This window comes from Lynx rufus, unplaced genomic scaffold, assembly GCF_022079265.1.
Source record: "Lynx rufus isolate CCGP_SWC_20201006 ecotype Redwood Valley unplaced genomic scaffold, mLynRuf1.p SCAF_2, whole genome shotgun sequence".
Taxonomy (NCBI): domain Eukaryota; kingdom Metazoa; phylum Chordata; class Mammalia; order Carnivora; family Felidae; genus Lynx; species Lynx rufus.
In genome coordinates this window covers 25,140,076-25,161,759 of record NW_025814834.1, presented here as the reverse complement: position 1 = coordinate 25,161,759, position 21,684 = coordinate 25,140,076, and the positions used below count along the sequence as shown (strand labels likewise).

Here is a 21,684-nt window from a genome sequence, read left to right as displayed (position 1 = left end):
TTTGGTTATCCCATCTCAAAATGGCTAGAACTGGGGCACCTGGGTGGCTCAGTTGGTTGGGCGACCAACTTCAGCTCAGGTCATGCTCTCACAGTTTGTGAGTTTGATTCCCGCGTCAGCTCTGTGCTGACAGCTCAGAGCCTGGAGCTTACTTCAGATTCTTTGTCTCTCCCTCTGTCTACCCCTCCCTTGCTCACACTCTGTGTCTCTCAATAATAAATAAACGTTAAAAATTTTTTTTAAATAGCTAGAACTACACAGCTCCAACAGATTGTTGCCATAGAGGAGGATGTGCTAAGGGTAACCAAGTCTACATATTTTAAATGAGAAGTTAGAAATCTTGATGATATATATTTATTTTGTAAACATTGTTTGGGCTGAATATAACATACCTGGGGCAGAAAGTGTGGACATACCATTACAGTATCTGGCATGAACCCATATTAAAAGCTACATTTTAAAGTAATGGTTTATGCAATAAGATCTACTATAATTTATTTGTATGGAAAGAAATACTTTGTTCTATTTCTCTCACTTTTCCTATTTGGACACATTTATCCATGATGTGTTAAATTATTTTGCTTCTAGAAATGATGTGATATATGTTTAGAGTTAAGATTTTGAATTGAAATATGTGAGTAATATTCTTTATCTGTAGCCTGTAGCACTAATATTTAGGGATTAAGAGTAATATAGATAAATAGATAAAATATAAAGTAAAAATATTGACATTTTTATTACAATTGAAAAAATACAAACTTGGTTGTTTTCCCAGTTAAAATCAGCAGGTGGTTCTGTAATGAAGGAGCCAAGAAAATGTTACAATTTTTATTGCTAAAATGAAATTCATTTAATAGATTTCGTATAATAATACTAATTTCCTAACCTAAGGAAAGAGAAAAAGATACATCAAGGCAAAAAGAGAATTTCTAAAAGTTTAAGAGAATTTCAACTTACTGATTTGTTTTCTATGAGAGATTTTTTTTTAATTTTTTTTAATGTTTATCTTTATTTTTGAGACAGAGAGAGACAGAACATGAGCAGGAGAGGGGCAGAGAAAGAGGGAGACACAGAATCTGAAGCAGGCTCCAGGCTCTGAGCTGTCAGCACAGAGCCTGACGCAGGGCTCAAACTCATCAACTGCGAGATCATGGCCTGTGCTGAAGTTGGACGCTCAACCAACTGAGCCACCCAGGCGCCACTCTATGAGAGACATTTTAAAAGAAACATTAAGGGAGCCTGGGTGGCTCAGTTGGTTAAGCATCTGACACTTGATTTTGGCTCAGGTCATGATCTCATGGTTTGTGAGTTCCAGCCCCACATTGGACTCTGTGCTGGCACCATGGAGCCTGTTTGGGATCCTATCTCTCCCTCTCTCTCTGCCCCTCCCTGCTTGTGCTCTATCTTTATCTCTCTCAAAACAAATAAATAAACTTAAAAAAAAAAGGAATATTAACTTATGTTTCCTTGAACTAATCAGTTAGAGTCTGAATGAAATTCCTCACTGTACCCATTGATACAGTTTCCCTAAGCATATCTAAAAATATGTCAAGCTTTCTGAAATTTGTAGATTTGAGGAGAATGTCCTACAAATACATTTTAATAAATATATAAATGTATATTGTCAAATATAAGTAGTTACTAAACTCATAGTCTGAATATACCTCAAAACTGTGGTTTTTACTATCACTGATGGTAAAATCTGGCATTTGACTTTGCTGGAGAGGAGCATTAATGTCGGGCAGAACTCATCTGGGCCAAAAGGAATCAAACAGACAAAGCTAAAGAATCCTTTAAGCTTTGTCTACACTTTGTAAAATAATTTTCTGCAAAAATTTAATACTGACCCATGAATACCAGTGACAAGGAAGATCAAATTCCCATTTATTTTGGTGCAGTTTATGAATTTGTCGATGTTACTGGAATCCACGGTCTGAGCTGACATCAGTGATCCTGTGCCAATGCCATCACAAGCTGTAGAAACAAGACTCACAGTCAAGGAGGTGAGAAACTTTGATCTCAGTCAAGAAATCATTGCATTTTTATTATAAAATAACAGTTTTTTTCAATTATAAAATGGAAAAAAAAAGTTCATCATGAGAAATAAACTGTTTTCTAACATAAAATAATCATTCATTCATGCAACATTTACTGATGGGCCTACTTTAAAACATCGTCCCTGCATTATAGTCTAGTGACCATGACTCATAAAAATCATATCTTATATCAAGTCCCAGTATACCCACACAGCACATACATAACTAAAACACAACTTTTAACAATCAACACTAGCCCTTGCCACATAAAGTCAACTATTTTCTCATCTGTTCTAAGATATCATTTTTAATACTTTTAAATCACTTGAGGAAAATTATTTCATGGCCTAATGATGGTCTACAACCTGTGGTTTTAAAAATATTGGTCTTATTAAGAATATATATTAAACAAAGTACTAGTGAAATGAGTTGTAATCAGAATCAAGAGCCATTTAAGTATTTACATTTAAATTCTTAAATTGAGTGCTACCTATACTTTCTGAGCACTACTTAAAGACAAAACAAAACAAAGTATGTGTATTTGTGTGGGTGCGTGGAGGGGGTGAGGGGGGAGAGAGGGAGGGAGAGAGAGAGAGAGAGAGAGAGAGAGAGAGAGAGAGGAGAGACAAAGAGAGAATGTAGTCTAAAAGTAAGTCTGAAGTTTGCCCTTTTAAAAGGCACTTTTTGATACTTTGGAAAGCTTAATATCGTTCAGAAAATTTGGACTCTACTTTCATCCTGCTTAATTTAAGTTTCATTCTGGTGAGGAATTTGAGTACTGCAGCTAGAAGGGATTTCTTTCTCCACTAATATTCTATGACATGGATTATCTGAAACATTTATTTAATACTTACAGTAAACTTTCTTGTCATTTTATAATCTCTCAAAATAGTTTTGAAGACCTGGAGAGTAAATATCATGTTATTTGTCCCTTTGCACCCCTTCATATATACAGCAGATCATTTAGCGTAGAATGGCAAGCGACTAAGATGGGTTCTTGATGCTAAAATAATCATGTGATCCCTTGTTATATGCATACTTCTAAGATCTGCTACATATAGAACAAAACACAACTTTTTTCCTGTGTTTCTATCAAAGTGCAGTCTGAATTTTACCTGCATTATTTACTATAGATCATTCAAAATCAATAATACACACTGTTGAGACAGTTAGTACTTTGGGGAACTATTCAAAGCCCTGGGAAAGTGTGTGAGGGAAGGTTTGGTATGGGAGTGATGTGTTCAGAGAAGCGAACTTAGCCGGTCCATTAAGAAGTACAAGGAAAAAACCTTGGTGTAGGTCCCAGTTCTAGCCAAAAATAATCTCAGCTGTCACTCACCTTTTGGGCAAATATCAGTGCAAGGTTTACACATTTTAATCCCATTTTCTTCTACTTCCATCTTGGAACTAGGGCAGGCACGCACACAAGAACTGGAATCCACCACAAAGTTATCTGATTTTAAAAAAGGTAAAATGAGCAATAATGGTGATGCTCAGCAAACAACTTTAAAATAAGGTATTTTAGGGCTTGACAATGATTAGCATCATTGGTAGTATACACATCTCTTTCCTTAAAACATCTCCGTTTAAATATCTCAGCCTGAAATAGAATCTATGAGCATCCACATTCAAATCCAAGGGCAGCATGTGTTAACAATGGTTAGTACTTGCTTGACTACTGCTCCACATCCTGAATTGCCCCCAAGATAGAGAGAATTTCTTTTATAGACTTAGGAAACTACATGACATTTAGTTTGTGTTTTTCAATAGTTCCACTTCATTTCATGTCATGATGCAAGTTTGAAGCCTAAAAATACTTCAAGTTACATGAGGCACAAATGAAGCTGAAGTTGAATTGCCTTGGATCAAGAAAGTGCACTTCATATCCAGGAGGAAATGTTTAAAATGTGTTCTATCTTTCAGTGGAATGTCATATAAACTGTTCCCTAGTTTTATATGAAGAAACAAAATGGGATTTGAAAGGCAGCATCTTAGGAAAGGTATACTAAATAAACCAGGTATATACAATTACCTGATACAGTGGTAAAATGTTTAGGGGTCCAGTGATCTGGAATATGCCATGACATTGTCTCCTCCCAAAAAAAGAACAAATCATTGCATCGAAAGCCTCCCACAATAAAGAGAAAACACAATACCTGCTAGGCCACTTTATATTTCAAAGGCAGTATCCTTCCATGTCTGGGAATACTGCTTCTGGACTAATATTCAGTGGTATGGAAGGCTTTTGGCCTTGAAGGGGGCTCAGATCAGGAAAGGCATATTGTGCAAGTCCAGTCTGGGATGCAAGCAATTATGCGACTTGGGTAATAAAACCCAAGAGGCTATCAGTAGTAGGAGTGTCTGTTGTGGGAAAATAAGTCATGTGGAGTTATGGCACGTCCCAGCTGGAAAATCATATTGAGACCTCCACAATTCTATAGCTAAGCCACACAATCTGTAGCACATAATCGTATGCTATTTAATAAACAACTCCTGATACGCTTCTGGCTCCTGGTAGAGATAGAGCACCTAACCATGGGTCATTGATTGACCTTCTAGTCAGAATTACCCATCACAGGGGCACCTAGGTGGCTCAGTCAGTTAAATGTCTGACTCTTGATCTCGGCTCAGGTCATGACCTCCTGGTTCATGAGTTCGAGCCCACGTAGGGCTCTGCAGTAATAGCACAAAGCCTGCTTGGGATCCTCTCTCCTTCTCTTTGACCCTCCCCAACTCGTGCTCACTCTCATTTTTGCTCTCTTTCTCTCCCTCAAAATAAATAAATAAACTTAAAAAAATTAAACAAAGGTTTGCCCATCATGCATCAGGTTTTATTAGAACCATGATGTCATAATGTTGGCCATGTTCAACAGGAATCTACCCCAAGATAGAAGCAGTATATTTAAGATTGGATGTGAATCATGGCAGAGGCATAAATAAACACATAAGCAGGTAGCCCAGACTCCTCGTGCTGGCACCTCTCACTCAGCTTATACCTATGTCTGCGTGGGGGCCAAAAGAGGGCACATGTGAGAGTTAACAGACGAATACAAAAATTAAGTTTGCTATGTGGGTGCAAGCCACTCAAAATGAATGGCAGTGGCCCTGCGGCTCACTCAGGAGCAGACTTGAAAGACAGTGGCAAGGAAAAAACCTACCAGTGGGCATAGTTCTGGATAGTTCAGATGATCACTTTGTGCGGAACACACAGTAAGTATGGACTTACAGTAAGTATGGACTCATGAGCAGTAGTTGGCCATGGGAGAAGAAATATTGGGAAGTCTGGGACTGAAGGAAGTCTGCGGTGGAGGGATGTATATGAATCCATGGGAGTGGGCAGTGAAGATCTTTGCATTCCCAGTTAACATCCACCAGAGGGCATCCACCACAACAGAAGGCACATTGTTGACACTGCATTGCAGCCTGTTCCCTTCCTTCTCTTTCTCCTTCTGTAGTCATTCTGAGAACACTCCTCCTTAAGGACCTAATCTCTGTGTGAGGAGAACCAAGCCTGCAACATCTGAATACACTGCATATTATGTGGCCATCCTTTCTGCAAGGTCTTCAGAAATACCCCATATTTAAACACCTCTACAGTTTTGCAGCAATATATATCAAGTGGAGTAAATACAAATTATAAATACCCTCATATCAGTCAGGTACAGATTTTGCAGCCAAACGAGTTGCAAAAAATATTTGTCTGTAATTTTTGAATGTTAGAATTCTGGGTTGGAGATTGTGGACCAGTATTTAAAAGCTAAATGTCTTTGTTTTCCCAAAATAGTTCATGCCTCATGAGCAGGGCCCTTCAAATATTTGAATTTTACATAGATAAATACTGAAGTGTTTTTAAATCAGTCTGTAATTTGATTGACCTAAACTATTCCAAGAAAGGAAATTTATGAGTTATCTAAGGAAACTGGGCATGTAATTTCACAAAATAGTTCTCCACTTGCCACAATTTAGGTGTTAAAAGCTTATATGCATAACTATTCTTTTAACCAATATAAAAGTATGTAATAATAATAACGAGAATTGTCATTGTTTTCAAACACTTGTTTTTATATACTGTCCCTCTGATTCTTATTCCCCAAACCTTTGATCATTATAATAACTCTAGGAAAGACAGAACCATGATTATTACTATCCACCTCGTAAGGAGAATACAGAAAACTAAATAGTTCATTTAAAATCACATAAGTAATAAGTGGGCAGAGCCAGAAACCATAACCACTCTAATCCTATGTCCTTCACACTTCCTATTCAATCACAGACACAAAACAAGAAAACCATAATAGCGGTATGATGTAGATTGTAAAACCTTCTTCTTTTAAATGAGTATGTGGACAAAAGTAGTCATTCTTTTTCTTAGGTAAAACAATGAAGAAATAATGTCCCATTGCTCACTCTGGAACAAACATGAAGACATACATTATACTGAATTCTTGATGAAAGTGAAGCTGGTCACTTGGAATTCCCAGGATGAGTTATCAATTTTGTAAAGATCTGTCAACATGCCCTTCACATCTATTGTTATTGTTTAAGATTAGATTTGATATTAAAACTATCATGCTACACAATCTATTACAAATAAGTAATCAGAAATGATATTAGGTAAAAATTCATTGTTATTAGAAGCAGACCTCATTCATTACAAAGCTTGCTGCCACTTAACTAAGCACTTTTTTGAGAAACAGTATCATGTACAAATACACTGAGGTATAGTGAAAACAGTGAGCTTAGAAGGCAATGACACTACATTCTAACTTTAAGCATGACACTCCTTTGCTGAGACTTTGGACCAATCACTTTAATTTTTTGAACTTTAATTTTCTTATTTGTGAAATGGTAGCAATAGGACCTAAATCCAAGTATATCCAACAATATTATTGCAAGTTTTAAATTACAATAAATGTATATGAAATTTTTGTTTTTAAATGATGATCTCATTAAATTGGCTATTCTTATCTTGTTACTTACGTGGGCATTTCTTGACACAAAATGCTCCATATGTATACTTTGCATTGAAGTTATGTTCCAGCTGAAAGGTGGTTGGATTGTAGACAAAAGTTTGGGGACATTGAGTAACACACGCTCCACTGTCATTGAAATTCATGCAGGCCTGCAACATAGCAAGTATTAATTTCATCTAAAAATAACCTTCATAACTTGTTAAAAGAACATTGCTGTAACAGCTTTGTGAGAAGGATGTATTCTTTATTATTATATTTATATTTTTACACATGTGTTCTATACTTATTTCACAAAAAGTATAAAATTAGACACTTTGTAGTCATTAAGTGCTTAGTGTTAAGTTCTAACTTGTTTTGGACTTCTAAAATTTTATAAAACTGGTTTTCCAGTGCCAATGAATATACCATCTCTACAAAGTTATTGATGTTCAAATTACTTAGTCTCTGTCCAGTGGTCTCCAAATTAATAATTGGTTTAAGTTATTAAAATAAGCTCACAGTGAAAAAAAATTTTGACTCACACCATTCAAAGTGTTTATGCTGAGTCTCAGAGTCTGGCACTGGCAACTGACTTCCCAATTCTACAATCTAGATTTTCCTTAAAGCTGGTGTTTGGAAAGTTCAGTGCCGGAAGCAGCATGAGAAGTACATTGGTCATCACTGTGTGGTGAGGAAACATTGGTGAGGAGCCATTTACACTGGACTTGAAGAAAAGGTTTTGGAAGGTGACTAGTCCGTGTAAATACAGAGTATTTGATGCTGAAATGAAGGGAAGCAGACATACTTAGCTCATGATTAAATAATGTGCTGCCATTTCCTGTGTGGCTTTCATCATAATACCACACCATTTAGTAAAAGCCATCAAGTTCAAATAAAGCAGTTTGTTTCTGCTGACTTACCTATTTGCATTGAGACTTCATTTGTTAATATGTTCAAATGCATTTGAGAAGAATTAAAAACAATTTTGCCACCTGAGAGGTATTTGATATAAAATATATGTAACGTATACATACAAATTATATATACACACACACACACACACACACACACACACACACACAAACATGGCTTTCAAAAGAGTGGATGAACTAATTCTCTTAATTGAACAACTTAAACCTTCAGAGGAATAATTTAGGCCTTGGAAGGTAAACTCATATGAACTCTAGCTATATTTTATATTTCATCATAAATTGTATGTATGGTTATTAATAAGCACTAATTCATTTTGTTTCTTCAAAACATTTTCTTCATCAATTATTGTTTTAGCAAGTGCTTCATCACAAACATGACAATTCCCTGACAATGGCCTACTAGATGCATAATCAGAACGAGACTCACTCATGATACATTATTCACTACGATGACATTTTCCAGGAAGAATCTATTAAAAAGCAATCAGGAAAACTCAGTGAGTTTTAATTTATGGCTATAAAACTTCATGTGTCCTCATAATTGCTTTACGAACATACTTTATGCAGTGTTGTGCACAGACTGCTTGGCAACAAAGGGACATAAACCAGAGGAATCAAACAAATTTACCTTCCAGACTGCACACAAAACAACGGAACTTACACCAAGGCCTCGGTCTGGCATTCTTGAACATTCTGTACCAAATGCCAAAGTGGAGTCATTGGACCATTCCATAAAAGTAATGAAATGAGAATTCTAAAGCTCACAAGGCACTCTGCTTATCATGATAATGGAACCATGAAAGAATGGCTATTGTTTGTGTTTCTTGTTGTTACTGCTTTGGAATTGTTACTATAACACCTGTTCAGTGTCCCCCACATCAGGCTTTACCCCGTATCAGGTGATAGGCAAGGGAAAGCGTTTCACTTCAAAACCTGCTGAGCATCCTCCTTAAATTTTTGACATTTTTCTTTTCTTTACTTCTTCTTCCCTACTCACTTCTGCAATATATACTTTTGTTTCAATATAGGATTAGGGTAGAAAAATTAAGTTTCTTGTAGCATTAAGAAAATTAAGAAATGACTATATCATAAGAGGTTTAATTTATGTTTTGCCTATTGTCAGAGTTGTGTCATTTAAAAAATGTTCAATTCTTAATATATATGTGTATTCTCTGGGTATTTCAAATGGGAAAAAATGAATATCTCTGTTCATTGTTAATAGCAAAAACAATTACTTATTTTATTATTTTTAGCATAAAATGAAAACAATGTCTGTGTTTATGAAATTGTGGTAACTATAGTTCACAGAATTGTCTGTATTCAAAAGAGCAGAAATAACTGTATTGGGGATATTAAAATGTAATTAAAACATGTCCCCAAAAAGCTATAAATGTTAATTTTAAGGAAAGGAAACTGTCCTTTTCTAAAATAAAAATCACACTGATTAGCATATAAATTGCTTTAAGCATGCGTTTGTAAATCTTATAAATTTTGAATAATATTAACTTGTAAACAAAATATACTGGGAAATAGTTAAATGGATAAATTTATGAATAATCTTGAAATCAAGAGCTATAATCTTGAAATTTAAATTCAAGAAATAAAATTCAAGAGCCCCCACTCAGAAAATTCAATGATGCAACAACATAAACAGGTAATCAATGTAAATTTTGGAAGGGCACTATTAGCTTTTAAAAGATATCTCAATATCTTTTTATCTTTTCCCCTTCTCATTCTCCAATACACCTCACCTGTAATATAAATTATGTCTGAAAGACATAATTCATTTAGTATAACAGAAACATCATAGTTAATCAATAGCCACCCAGTGAGGAGATGTATTATAGGAAGGCAAAACATCTTCTTAATCCTAAAATGGTTAAATTCAATCTTATTTTAATGAGAAGTTAAAGATTCAGTATGCCCGAATCCAACTAGAAAGGAGGGAGGTCAGGAGACTAAAAGGGGATCTCCAAGACTTACAAAGCAGTCGGTGTCTTTTGGTCCTGAGCAACCTCCAGCACATTCTCTATGACAGCAGTCACTGACGTAGGGTCCATAGCACCTGCCGTCACACTGTTCTGCACACACCGTCCTTGTCACTGCAGAAGGCAGAGATGAGACTTTGATCAAAGTCAGCCACCAAGAGAAACTTCTAAGGTGCTTTGGAGTAGCTGACAAAGGCTGAGCTCTCAGGTAACAACACTCAACCCACCACTGACTCAATTCAGCTAATATGTACCAAATGAAGTCTGCAAAATTACTGTACAAAAACCTTCAAAAATTAATACATACTTTTGTTTTTATCTTCTTTCTTGTTCCAGAAAGCACCTCTCGTATTTTACAAAAATATTGTACAATTTAGCAGGAAAGAATCAAATTTGAAGTAACTGAGTAAGCATTTTGGCAGGGTGCAAAAAATGGAGTCAGCAGTGAAGTCAATTCACAATGTGCACAGTAAGATTTTATGGCAGAAGGTATCCCCAGAAATAATCCTAGCTTTTTAGTAGTCAAGGGAACATAAACTTTTACATGATTCACATTATATCTTACAAGATTCATATCAAGTAGATATATAAATAATGATACAGATACAGATAACTGGTCAATAGTAGCATAAGTGTTTCTATTCTTGAGATTTAAGTAAAATTTCCACCAAGATTCCTATGTAAGGAACAGTGCAATATCCTCAAAAGAAGTGAGGGAGGAAGGGAAGGAGCAAGGGAGGGAGGGAGGGAGGGAGGGAGGGAGGGAGGAAGGAAGGAAGGAAGGAAGGAAAGAAGGAAGGGAGGAAGGAAAGAAGGAAGGGAGGAAGGAGAGAAGGAAGGGAGGAAGGAAAGAAGGAAGGAAGGGAGGGGCACATTCATAGTGGAGACAACAAAAATTTCCATTGGTCTTTTCTGACAACATCCTTTGATCCAAGCTGACAGCACTGTATCGAGGTATGCTTTAGTAAAATCAGTGCAATAGGCTGGGCATCAAAATTATAGCACTGAGGGACACTTATTTCACTTATTCCAAAGAGACACTTTAAGTATTTAGAGAAATAAATGTTACAGAATATATATAGCACATCCCTTCTTGGCTTCCATATTTCCACTTCAATCTGCTTTCCTTTCATCTTTTTAAACAGTTCTTCAAAGCTTCCTTCATTGCTACTGTAGAAAGACTCTGACCTTTAAACAGTAGTATTCCCCCAGTCGGTCTTGACAGTTTTCTTTGGGTTATGGGCTCATGCCTAGATGAAACCATTAATTCCCTACTTTTCACACTACTTATAGATAGATGACATCAGATCCAAATCTGAATTTTCTACTGAGCAGCAGCAAGTATTACCAGGTGCCTACAAAAGACCCATTTAGATACCTCAAGATGTACAATGTGGAATGTACACTTTCTCACCTCCACCAATTGAGAGTATCTGTCTCCTTTGTTCCCTTCTCTTAATTAGTACCATCCATCCAGTAGCTTAGTTAAAAATTTGGGATGTGTTTTCTATTTCTCCTTTGCCCTCACTCTCACTTCGCATACCTAACAAAATTATCAAATAAAATTGCTAACTAACAGTCCTCATTACTGTCCCTCCTCCTACTCCAACTTTTTCAAAAACATATATCTAAATTATTACATAGCCTTCTAAAAGGTTTCTCAGATCCCAGTTAATCCTCTATGCTGCTCTAAAAGCAATGCTTGAAAATACAAGCCACTGCTTATAAATCAGTGTTGTTTCACAAGGTAAAACTTGTAATCCCTGCACTAAAGGAGGAAACCCATAGCAAGGGATAAAAGTGCTTCATCAATTAAACACCACCTCTATCTATACTGGTGTCTCTCACTGTGCTTTTCACATCCATCCATACACAAACACCACTTGTGATTCCTGATTTCTTGCATTGTTTGCAATTTTGATTCTCATTGCCTTTTTATAATGCTCTCATCCATGCTAAAAACCCTTCTTGTCTTCTTATCCTGGCAAATATTCATGTATAAGATTGTATTCAGATGCCATTTTCTCTCTGAAAACTCCAGATACATCGCTAGGATGAGTTATTTTATCACCGTTTCTTCTGAACAAGGGAGAAAGTTAATGCAGACTGTGTGGTCTGAAGGACTACACCCAAATCCTAACTATTCTTGTGATATGAACAAGTTATTGAATATCTTTGTATTTCATTTTGCCAGTTATAAGATGGATTTAGTAATCATATGTGTCTAATGGGATTGAAGATAAATAGAGACATAGGTACAAAGTGCTTCATATGGCCCCTGTTAATAGTTCTCAGGTTAGATATTATTATTGTACTTTACATTGTACCTTTTTTTTTTTTAGGTTTGTTCCCTCTACTAAACTATTAGAGTAATTTTTTGAAGTCTATTGTCTTATTATTGATGTTTTTATCCTTAGGGACTGGTACAGTGCTTGACATTTCCTATACAAGAAAGTAAGTATCCTTTCCAACTAAATAAATCATACATTGCCAACTCAGTGAAAGCATTTGGGTACTGCTTAATGGACATATCAAAGGAAAAGAAAACTAAAGAGGTAGGGTACTAAACCCTGTAAATAGACAATATTAAAATACCCAGAAACACAGCATATCAAAATGCAAATAACTGAATTATTGCTAATTCATACATTAGACTTAAATGCTCCTTAAATTTTGTTATTATTTCATGATTCTACATTTTCACTTGGACCCTGTTTATTTGAACATGATTATGATATTCATAAAATAATATATAATATTTAAGTATGAACTATATTCCTTTTTTGGACTTGATTATATTCTTACCTAGGTAGTAAAAGCAATACAAACATTAAATAGAGTTTAAACTGAAACAACATTTGGATTAATTCCCTGTCTGGCTTTTATTTTGTAAAAATAGAGTTATCTGATATAGAGGATTTTGAAAGACAGATTTTTAAGTCTGGATTTGTGACAGCGTATTTTGTATTTGCAGCTTGGGTCACATTAAATTTTGAAATAAATTATTTCTTTTGTAAGTATTCTAATAGCAAGTTCTACATAGTAAATCGATTTGTCCTGTTCTTTTACCTTCCTTTGCTCAAATCTCATTCTCTCAGTGAAGTCTACCCCTATTTAATACTGAATCCGTTTCAAATTACTGATTCCTGATGGATGCTACTCTTTTTTTCTCTTTCTTTCTATTTCTCTCTTTCTCTCCCTCTCTTCTCTCTTTCTTTCCCTCCTTCCTTACATTTTTCGTTCCTTCTTTCATCTTTGTTATAGCATTGATCACCACCTAACATATTTTACAACTCATTTATTACATATTTTGTTGGTGTTTTCCAATGTTTAGAACTGTACCTGTCATGCATGTAATGGTTATTTATATTTCATATACATTATACATACACAATACATATACATATACATATACACTACATATATGAAATATACCCAAATAAATTATATCTACTCATTAATTCTTCATATTCATACATTGGACTTATGTTGATGTTCCTATCTTTTATCCAAGTAGTATATTTATTTAGATATTCTAATTATACCATATAAAGAAAATACTTTAATAGATATTTTGTAAAAAATAAATTCTTATATAATTCCTCTCTTCCAGATTTAACAAGGCCTTTTTGAATGTACCAAAGTTGTTAACTGAAATAGCAGACATATGCTAAGTAAACAAATTATTAGATTTAAAATAGGTATTATCCCAGTATAGTCTATTAACTTGCTTTAACTTGACAGGCATTGCTCAGCTGGAAATAGCACAAAATGAGTCAGCATTAATAGCATATAAATCACACCATATTTTAATCTTAAACACATATGACTGTTAATTTCTATTTTTAACTCTATGGTGGTTTAAGGTAAGTATGCAAAATGTTTCAGTTTCTCTTTGTTTATATATTTTGGTCTTTCCTACCAAATGAGAAAATTAATGTAGATAACGTTTATAAAGATAATTAACTATTAATTTATTTTAAAATTATATATAAAATGTTCCTATTGAGTTCAATTCTCTTATTGAGTATACTATTTAAGTATGAAAATAATATTTTAAAATCTAATCTATCATACTTCAATCTTAAGTTCAATAATAATTATTATGTTCTGAAATTTAAAAAATTTAACATTTATTCTTTTTTGAGAGACAGAAAGAAACAGAGCATGAGTGGGGGAGGGGCAGAGAGAGAGGGAGTAACAGAATCCAAAGTAGGCTCCAGGCTCTGAGCTGTCAGCACAGAGCTCGAAGCAGGTCTTGAGCTCACATACCTTGAGACCATGACCTGAGCCAAAGTTGGGTGCCCAACTGATTGAGCCACCCAGGTGCCCCTATGCTCTGAAAATTTTAAAGCATGTAGATGAAATTATTCATTCATACGTGTTGAGTCAACTTTAAATTGTTCAAAATAGCAATTTTATCTATCAAGTGATCACATAACTCATACTTTTTTCAGGACACTTTGATCTTAGATACACCATTCCATTTCAAGAACCTGCAAAGAAACATCTCTCTAAGTCATTACTTTTGAAACTTTTGACTTAAGATATTAAAAAGAGAATTATGGGTTTTGCTTCAGAAGCAGTCTATAATTCATTTTAAAAATAAAAAGAAGTATGATATATTCAACAGTAAATAGCACTTTTTGCTATCCCAGTGTTCATATGCCTTAATTCCATTTGAAAGTTCAGTAAGTATGAAATATACTTAGAAGTGTTTGCTTGATAGGTAAAAATATAAGTAAGCAAAAAGAACAAAACAATAAGCTTAATCTCTAAACAGTGATGTGACACAGTTAAGAAACATTTTTTCACATTGTTATATGAGATTTATTTTTACAAAGAAAACATTCCCTTTGTATAATCTATTTAATGGCATTTATTGATTAATAATACTACTTAATATGAATTAAACACATCAAACTCTACTCATATTTTATTATGATGGAAACACAAAACAAAACAACAGTTCCTGAAATCAATGAGATAACTCACTTAGTCTCCATGGGAACATTGAGTTATAATTGCTTTCGTTATATTAATTTCCACCGTTGCCTGAGTATTATTTCATTAGATATTCCCCTCTCATATTTAGTATCCTTCCTAAATTGCTTCATTGGGTGCATTAAAAATTTGGGTCGAATTTTAACTATCTTATTCATTGATGGTACATCACTAACTGTGATTGTGTAATATAAGGTAAAATCGGGGAAGTTACGGTGTTTATTATATTGGGCTCAGCAAATTTGAGATTAGGAATGGAGATTCATCCAAAATATCCATAAGAATTAGAGGGATAGGGGTGCCTAAGTGGCTCAGTCTGTTAAGCATCCAACTTCAGCTCAGGTCATGATCTCATAGTTCATAGGTTTGAGCCCTGCATCGGGCTCTATGCTGACAGCTCAGAGCCTGGAGCCTACTTCGGATTCTGTCTTTCTCTTTCTCTGCCCCTCCCCAACTCATGCTCTGTCTGTCTCTCTCTCTCTCAAAAATAAACATTAAAAATTTTTAAATAAGAATTGGATAAAGTTTAAGGAACCATACATTCCAGGGTAAGGGGATACTGTTGAAAGAATATCTATCATCTCAAGAAATTAAAGTAAGTAGCTTTATCATATCAGTACATCACTCATAAAAATAGTGGCTAGTTACTTCTTTATTTTATTTTATTTTTTTTAAATTTTTTTAGAGAAAGAGTGCGAGTGGAGGAGAGGGGCAGAGAGAGAGAGAGAGAGAGAGAGAGAGAGAGAGAAAGAGAATCTCCAGCAGCCTCCACACTCAGCATAGAGCCCAATGTGGGGCACAATTCCACAACCCTGGAATAATGCCCTGAGCCCAAATCAAGAGTCAGAAGCTGAGTCACCCAGGTGCCCTGAGTTTCTTCTTTAATTATAATAATAACCATGTTTAAAGTTACTCCCTTAGAAATTTATTTAAAGAACTTTGACAATTTACTTAAATATTTATTACTGCTTCCTGTGAGCTACAAAAGGATAAAGAACATTCATAAATAATGCAAAACAGGGCGCTGACATAACAGTGACAAAACAAAAAGATCTCTGCCCATTAAAAAATAAATAAGGTTAAATTTAGGCAAAGTATTTATAAGTGTCTTCTTGTGTTTTTACACTCTTCCACTTTTCTCTTCTTTTCTTATCTGCTTCTTCTTTCCTCATTTCTTCCATATCCTTGCCCTCAGGAGGGCCTTTTGGTTCTGTTCACTTCCTCTACCCAGTGGTTCTGAACCAGATTATCTAATGGGGCCTTTCAAACTGTAATATGGGAATTCCTGTGTTAGTGAAGATTTTCACTTGGTCAACATCATTGGGGACCTAGATTGTCCATTCTAATAAGCTCCCAGGTAATGTCACTGTCTGCTGGTCCATAGACCATTTTGAGTAGCAGGATACAGAATACTTTAAAAAATACCTAGGAATCATTTAATTCCTAGTAAATCAAAATTACCTGCAATGTTCTAGGATTTGCCACTTAAAAAAAATTATTTAATGTTTATCTATTTTTGAGAAAGAGACAGGGCACAAGTGGGGGAGGGGCAGAGAGAGAGAGGGAAACACGGAATCTGAAGCAGGCTTCAGGCTCCAAGTGGTCAATGCGGGACTCGAACCCTGAACTGTGAGTTCATGACCTGAGCGGAAGTCAGACGCTTAACTGACTGAGCTACTCACGTGCCCCTAGAATTTGCCACTTTTAATAAGCTCCCCAGGTGATTCCAATACGCAGTCTAGAGTTGAAAATCATAACTCTATCCAATAAAAATGGGGAAAACTCTAGATTACTTACACCATTTGATTGATTGACTGATTATTCTTTGTCTGAAATTTTACCACACTGACTGACCTCTTGCTCTAATTTCTTATTTGTATTATTAAGCCCTCTATCACTAATTGGGAGAGCAAACAAGCAAAAAATCCATATGCAAGCAGGTAGAAAGAGTTGCGAAGAAAAAAAACCTAAAGTGGGAAGTTTTCAGACAGTAAAGTACGAGACTGTCAGAAAGCTGTTCCCTTCTCTCACCTAGCAGCTGCCTACATAAAAAGTATCCTGGCAGTCCCCAATTGCATTGCTAAACACACTTTAAAGGACATTGATTTTATTTGTATTTTTCTCTATTTTAACTAATATTCAGTGACCTGCACCTCTATGCTGCCTATACTATTTCTGTTTATTGACCAAATTTCTGTGTCCATGAAGCACATTATGTCCATTAAATAGACAGTGCTTCAGTGGAATGTTGTAATGTTAAGCTGTGTTCAGCTACATGGCGTTTTGAACAAGAAGAAAAATGCTTGGGTTAAAGCAGAGGTGATTGGGGTTGGATGGGAAGAAGAATTTATTGACTATTAGAGTGATAAAAACACTGTAATGAGCAACTAAAAGGGCTTCTTGAACCCCTATTTGTCAGTATTTAAGGGAAATCTCTTTTGGATGCTTTAGACATCCGCTTAATTACAGACAAGGGGTTTGATGAAATGCTCCCTAGAGGTAATCCTTTAGTTCTATGATCCAATACTTATTCCTACAAGTGGTGAAATTGTAACTAAAAAATAAAAAAAAAAAAATGGACACGCTGGGTTATGCAACATATTTTTAGAAGGCTACTATCATCAGGATATACTTTAATGAAACAAATAAAGCCTATGAACCATCCAAGAACACACACTACTTCTAGAGCTTGCTGAAATGAGTAGAAAATCAAGTTTAATGAAACTAACACCAAACTATAGACCACTACTCATTTTCCCAAAGGAGAACAACTGGACACATTTGTGTGTCCAGGGCCAGGTTAACTCTAGGAATCACATAGGAAAGTTTAAAATAAAGATGCCTCTCCTCCTACATTTGATTTAGTAAGTCTGGAGAAAGGGCCAGAATTTTTTTTTTTTTTTTATTAGGAGCCCTGAGGTTTTCATAAGTCGCCTTGAAAACCAACAACTCAAAACCTCTGCTGTAAGACCCTTTTTTCTTCCTAATGAGAGGTTACATTAGGAAGGGTAAAGCATTTATTTAGATGGGAAGGCAGAGGTGAGAATGGGTCTTAAACTGCTGCTTCCTATCTCATGCTAGCTAGATCACAGAATGATGAAGTCAGTAATTGCTGCCACGCAGAGTAAGCCCTTAAGATACATTAGGCTATATCCTAATTTGGACAAGGAAGGAATTTGAACCTTAAATAATTTATCAATTCTTTCAACCAATAACATAAGACTTAAACACTGGAAAAAGGCATTCAGGGAAGGATTTTATTTTATTTATTTATTTATTTTAAATAATGGAGTCCAGGAAAACAGAATTATTAAAAAAAAAGTGTCTGTATCTTCCAAATTACTGCAAAGCATACCCATTTTCACATCAAGAAGAAAATGCAATTTACTATCTTTTATTCCTAATTCCTAATTAGTGGGAACTAGCTAGGCCATACCATGAGGTATACACTCCTGTAGGTGACATAATGGTTTAATCCTAAGTGCAGGAACTGCCATAGTTCACCTGAAAAACATGGCAAATGCCCACAGAGCCATTACTGAAATTGACATTCAGAGTCAGTTAATAAAGTATGCTCAGATTTTAGCAGCTATTAGTGAGGTTTGACCCTTGTCCCAGATAAATCCCTGGTGACCCTTGGGGTATGACATGATAATGTTGTTAGTTGTGTTAAATAGGAAAGGAATCTTGTCACATCCATTCTTCATCACTAGCTGCTTTCTTCATTTATTTAATGAAGTTTTATTCAACCTATTTTTTTAATGACATGTTCAATGATTCATTGAGGGAACTTAAAACTGATTTTAAAATACACACTTGGGCATCAGGGAAATTCTCCCCTTTTAATACGCTATTAACATTACCAAGGTTTATGAGTTAGAATTCGAAAAGCCGATAGCATTCTATTACATTAACTATAAAAATATTCTTGAAATTCTTTGTATATATAGGTTTCAAAATAATAAAGGAAGCATATGAATCTGCATAAGAAAACCACAAAGAGACTCCTAAAGAATACATTTTTACATTAGAATTGAAAGCTGCACCTATACCACACACATAAATGATATGCTGTCACAAACCAAGAAATCAGGAAAAATCTAACATTGAATTTTTCTGAATCACTTCAAATTATGTTTGACCACACATCTCTACATCCAGATTTAGCAAGAACAAAACAAAACAAAACCTACCTTTTTTGCTTATATTAGTATATCAGGATAAGTATGTCCTTATCCAAAATATCAATGAATGAGGATAAAGATAACCTCTCCTACTCAATAAACATCTGGATGAGTCTCCTTCTCGAAAGGGGGGTGGGGTGGGAAATGCTGCCAATTTTGTGATGAAAATAATCACAAATATTAAAATGGAAAAGACAGAGCCACACATCAGTTAAACAATGAACAAAGATTTCCTGACCTAATGTGTGCTATCTAGTCTAAATGTCTCATTTTATTGATGAAAAAACTGGAGTTGAACTAAACTGACTTTCCAATGGACAAATCCAAAATCACATCCAACCATCTCTAAGGGATTAACACTATGTGTTCAGGGTTTTCCAGGCAGTTTCCAGTTTGCTCACATCACAGCAGAGCCCACGCCTAGTAATCAATTTGGGAGTTAAAATACCAAATGATGCTGAAATGCTAGGAGAAATATTACATTTAATAGCACTAGCAAACTCAAAGCTATTGTCAGCTAAATTAATGTGCCCCTTTCTAATGTCAAATTTTTTCCTTTTTCATCCAAATCCACACTCATTCACTTTGTTTTTATCTCAAATAAAGGGTTGCTCATTTTCCTGTTTTAGGTTATTCCTGAGTCCCAGGTTGCCCAGTCCCATAATATTCAAGGCCAAATTCTTGCATTGGAAATTATTTATATTCTCTCTTTTACAATTAATGTCTTTACTGGCCATTTCTTCAAGGACAATACTCAAGATTCTTGTATTTTAAGTAAGTTAAAAAAAATAATCTTCCTTTTACCTCATGATCTTCATTACCCTCAGAGAGCCAAGCATTTTCAAGAGTTACCTATAACACATACTTGCAGATATGTCTCAAGTATCTATCCCCAGTCCTTCTTTATAATATCTGTGAATATCTCAGTTGAGTTTCCACTTATTAACTAATTATTTATTGGGCAGTTCTACGTGGATGAATCAGGGATATTTAAGACTTAGAAAGGACATAGCTAAACTCCCTTATTCCCATTCTCAATTCAGCCACAACACTATTCTCCCCCTATATACTCAGTCCCAGTAACTATTTCCATCATTGATTCAATTGCTCCAACTCAAAACTGGAATTCATGCCAAATCCCCCTCTTTTCCTTTACAACCAAATCAGCTTCGTTACCAAGGCTTATTATAAGTTGTATTCTCTATCTCTTAAATTGCCTTCCTCTCATCCTGGTTCTTTGTATGGCGTGTTCTAGGCCCTTCTTCTGCCCATCTGATGTCTATACATTCTTCAAGGATCATCTTGGTAAAAATCTCCTTTGTTAACTCTTCACCAAATCCCTTAACTGGAACCCATTATTCTGTATCTCCTCCCCCTTCTTTCTTGGTGACCTCACTTAATGCCATACAGACTTCTAGCCTAGCAGTTATCCCATTGTATTGTAAGTTGGCAATCCAAGTTAATTATCCCTGTGTTACAGATGAAGAGGTTAACATTTAACAAATATTAACTAGCCTATCCTAGGTCACAGGATAAGTTATTGTAAAGTAGGGTTTTAAATTCGTTTCCAGACTCCTATATATCTCCATCAATATGTTTACATTAATAACCTCAAACAATGAGTGTCTAAATTTAAAAACTGAAGGAGGTAGAGGTGGGAGCAAAATAGTTTCAGAAGCTATTTTAAATACAACATTGAATAACAAATAATCTGCATGAACCTTCTTTACATTCTTGAAAAATAGTTTGTTTTCGAGTCATTTTAACTAACAACACAATTATGAGTGGTGAGTAATGAAAATTAAGATATTACTCAAATAATTTTAAAGCTTATAACAAGACTCCTACAAATAAGATTATTTTATATTTAGCATTTTATGAAATCTCATATATGCCTGAGTTCAACCTACTGATTTTACAGAGGAGGAAACTGAGGCCCAGATAGGGCCCATTTTTAAAGTCCATATATCAATAATAATAATAAAAAAAATTAGAGTGGAACTACCTAAAAGAGTTGCACCACAAACATTCTTTAAGCATAGCAGGAAGGCTATTTTCAAACTGTTACTTTTCTTCTCATAGAACATGTTTGAGATTTTGTTAAAATGTTAATCATGCCTACCTAAAAGTTAAATTATACTTCTTTACAGTGTTTTTTCAAAAAGAATTTTGGTCGGGATGAGCACTGGGTGTTGCCAATTTGACAATAAATTATATTAAAAAAAAAGAATTTTGTTTCTGTTTTGTTTTTAAATCACAATTCAGAGTACAGAAAACTAAACAAACAACATTTTATATCATGGCTCAGTACACATATACATGATGAAAAGTTTTAAAAATTATATTAACCTGAATTATGTGCAAAGCATTTTGATACAGTTTTTTTTTATTCTATTCTAATGTGGTCTATTTATTCTAGTCTAGTTTATTTCAACATAAGTTTAATGTTGGTCAGGGTCCACTGAAGTGATACTATAATCCACTGATGAGTTGCAAACAGTAGTTTGAAAGCTTTGCTCAACTGCATAGACAAAGGTCAAAATAGGAAAGTAGAGAAAATGGTCCTGGTGTTCCTTTTACAAATGTGA

The 21,684-nt window shown here is 34.9% G+C and overlaps 1 protein-coding gene across 1 annotated transcript in view; it reads right to left on the bottom strand.

Moving 5' to 3' along the window:
• The window catches only part of ERBB4 (erb-b2 receptor tyrosine kinase 4), a 730,912-nt gene that overhangs the window by 301,626 nt on the left and 407,602 nt on the right, over positions 1-21,684 (bottom strand). Inside the window, exons 6-9 of the mRNA XM_047082226.1 lie at positions 9,904-10,022; positions 7,017-7,158; positions 3,376-3,489; positions 1,848-1,974 (exon numbers count right to left, since the gene is read on the bottom strand). Coding sequence (XP_046938182.1) covers positions 1,848-1,974; positions 3,376-3,489; positions 7,017-7,158; positions 9,904-10,022 — 502 coding nt within the window. The remainder of the gene's footprint in view (positions 1-1,847; positions 1,975-3,375; positions 3,490-7,016; positions 7,159-9,903; positions 10,023-21,684) is intronic.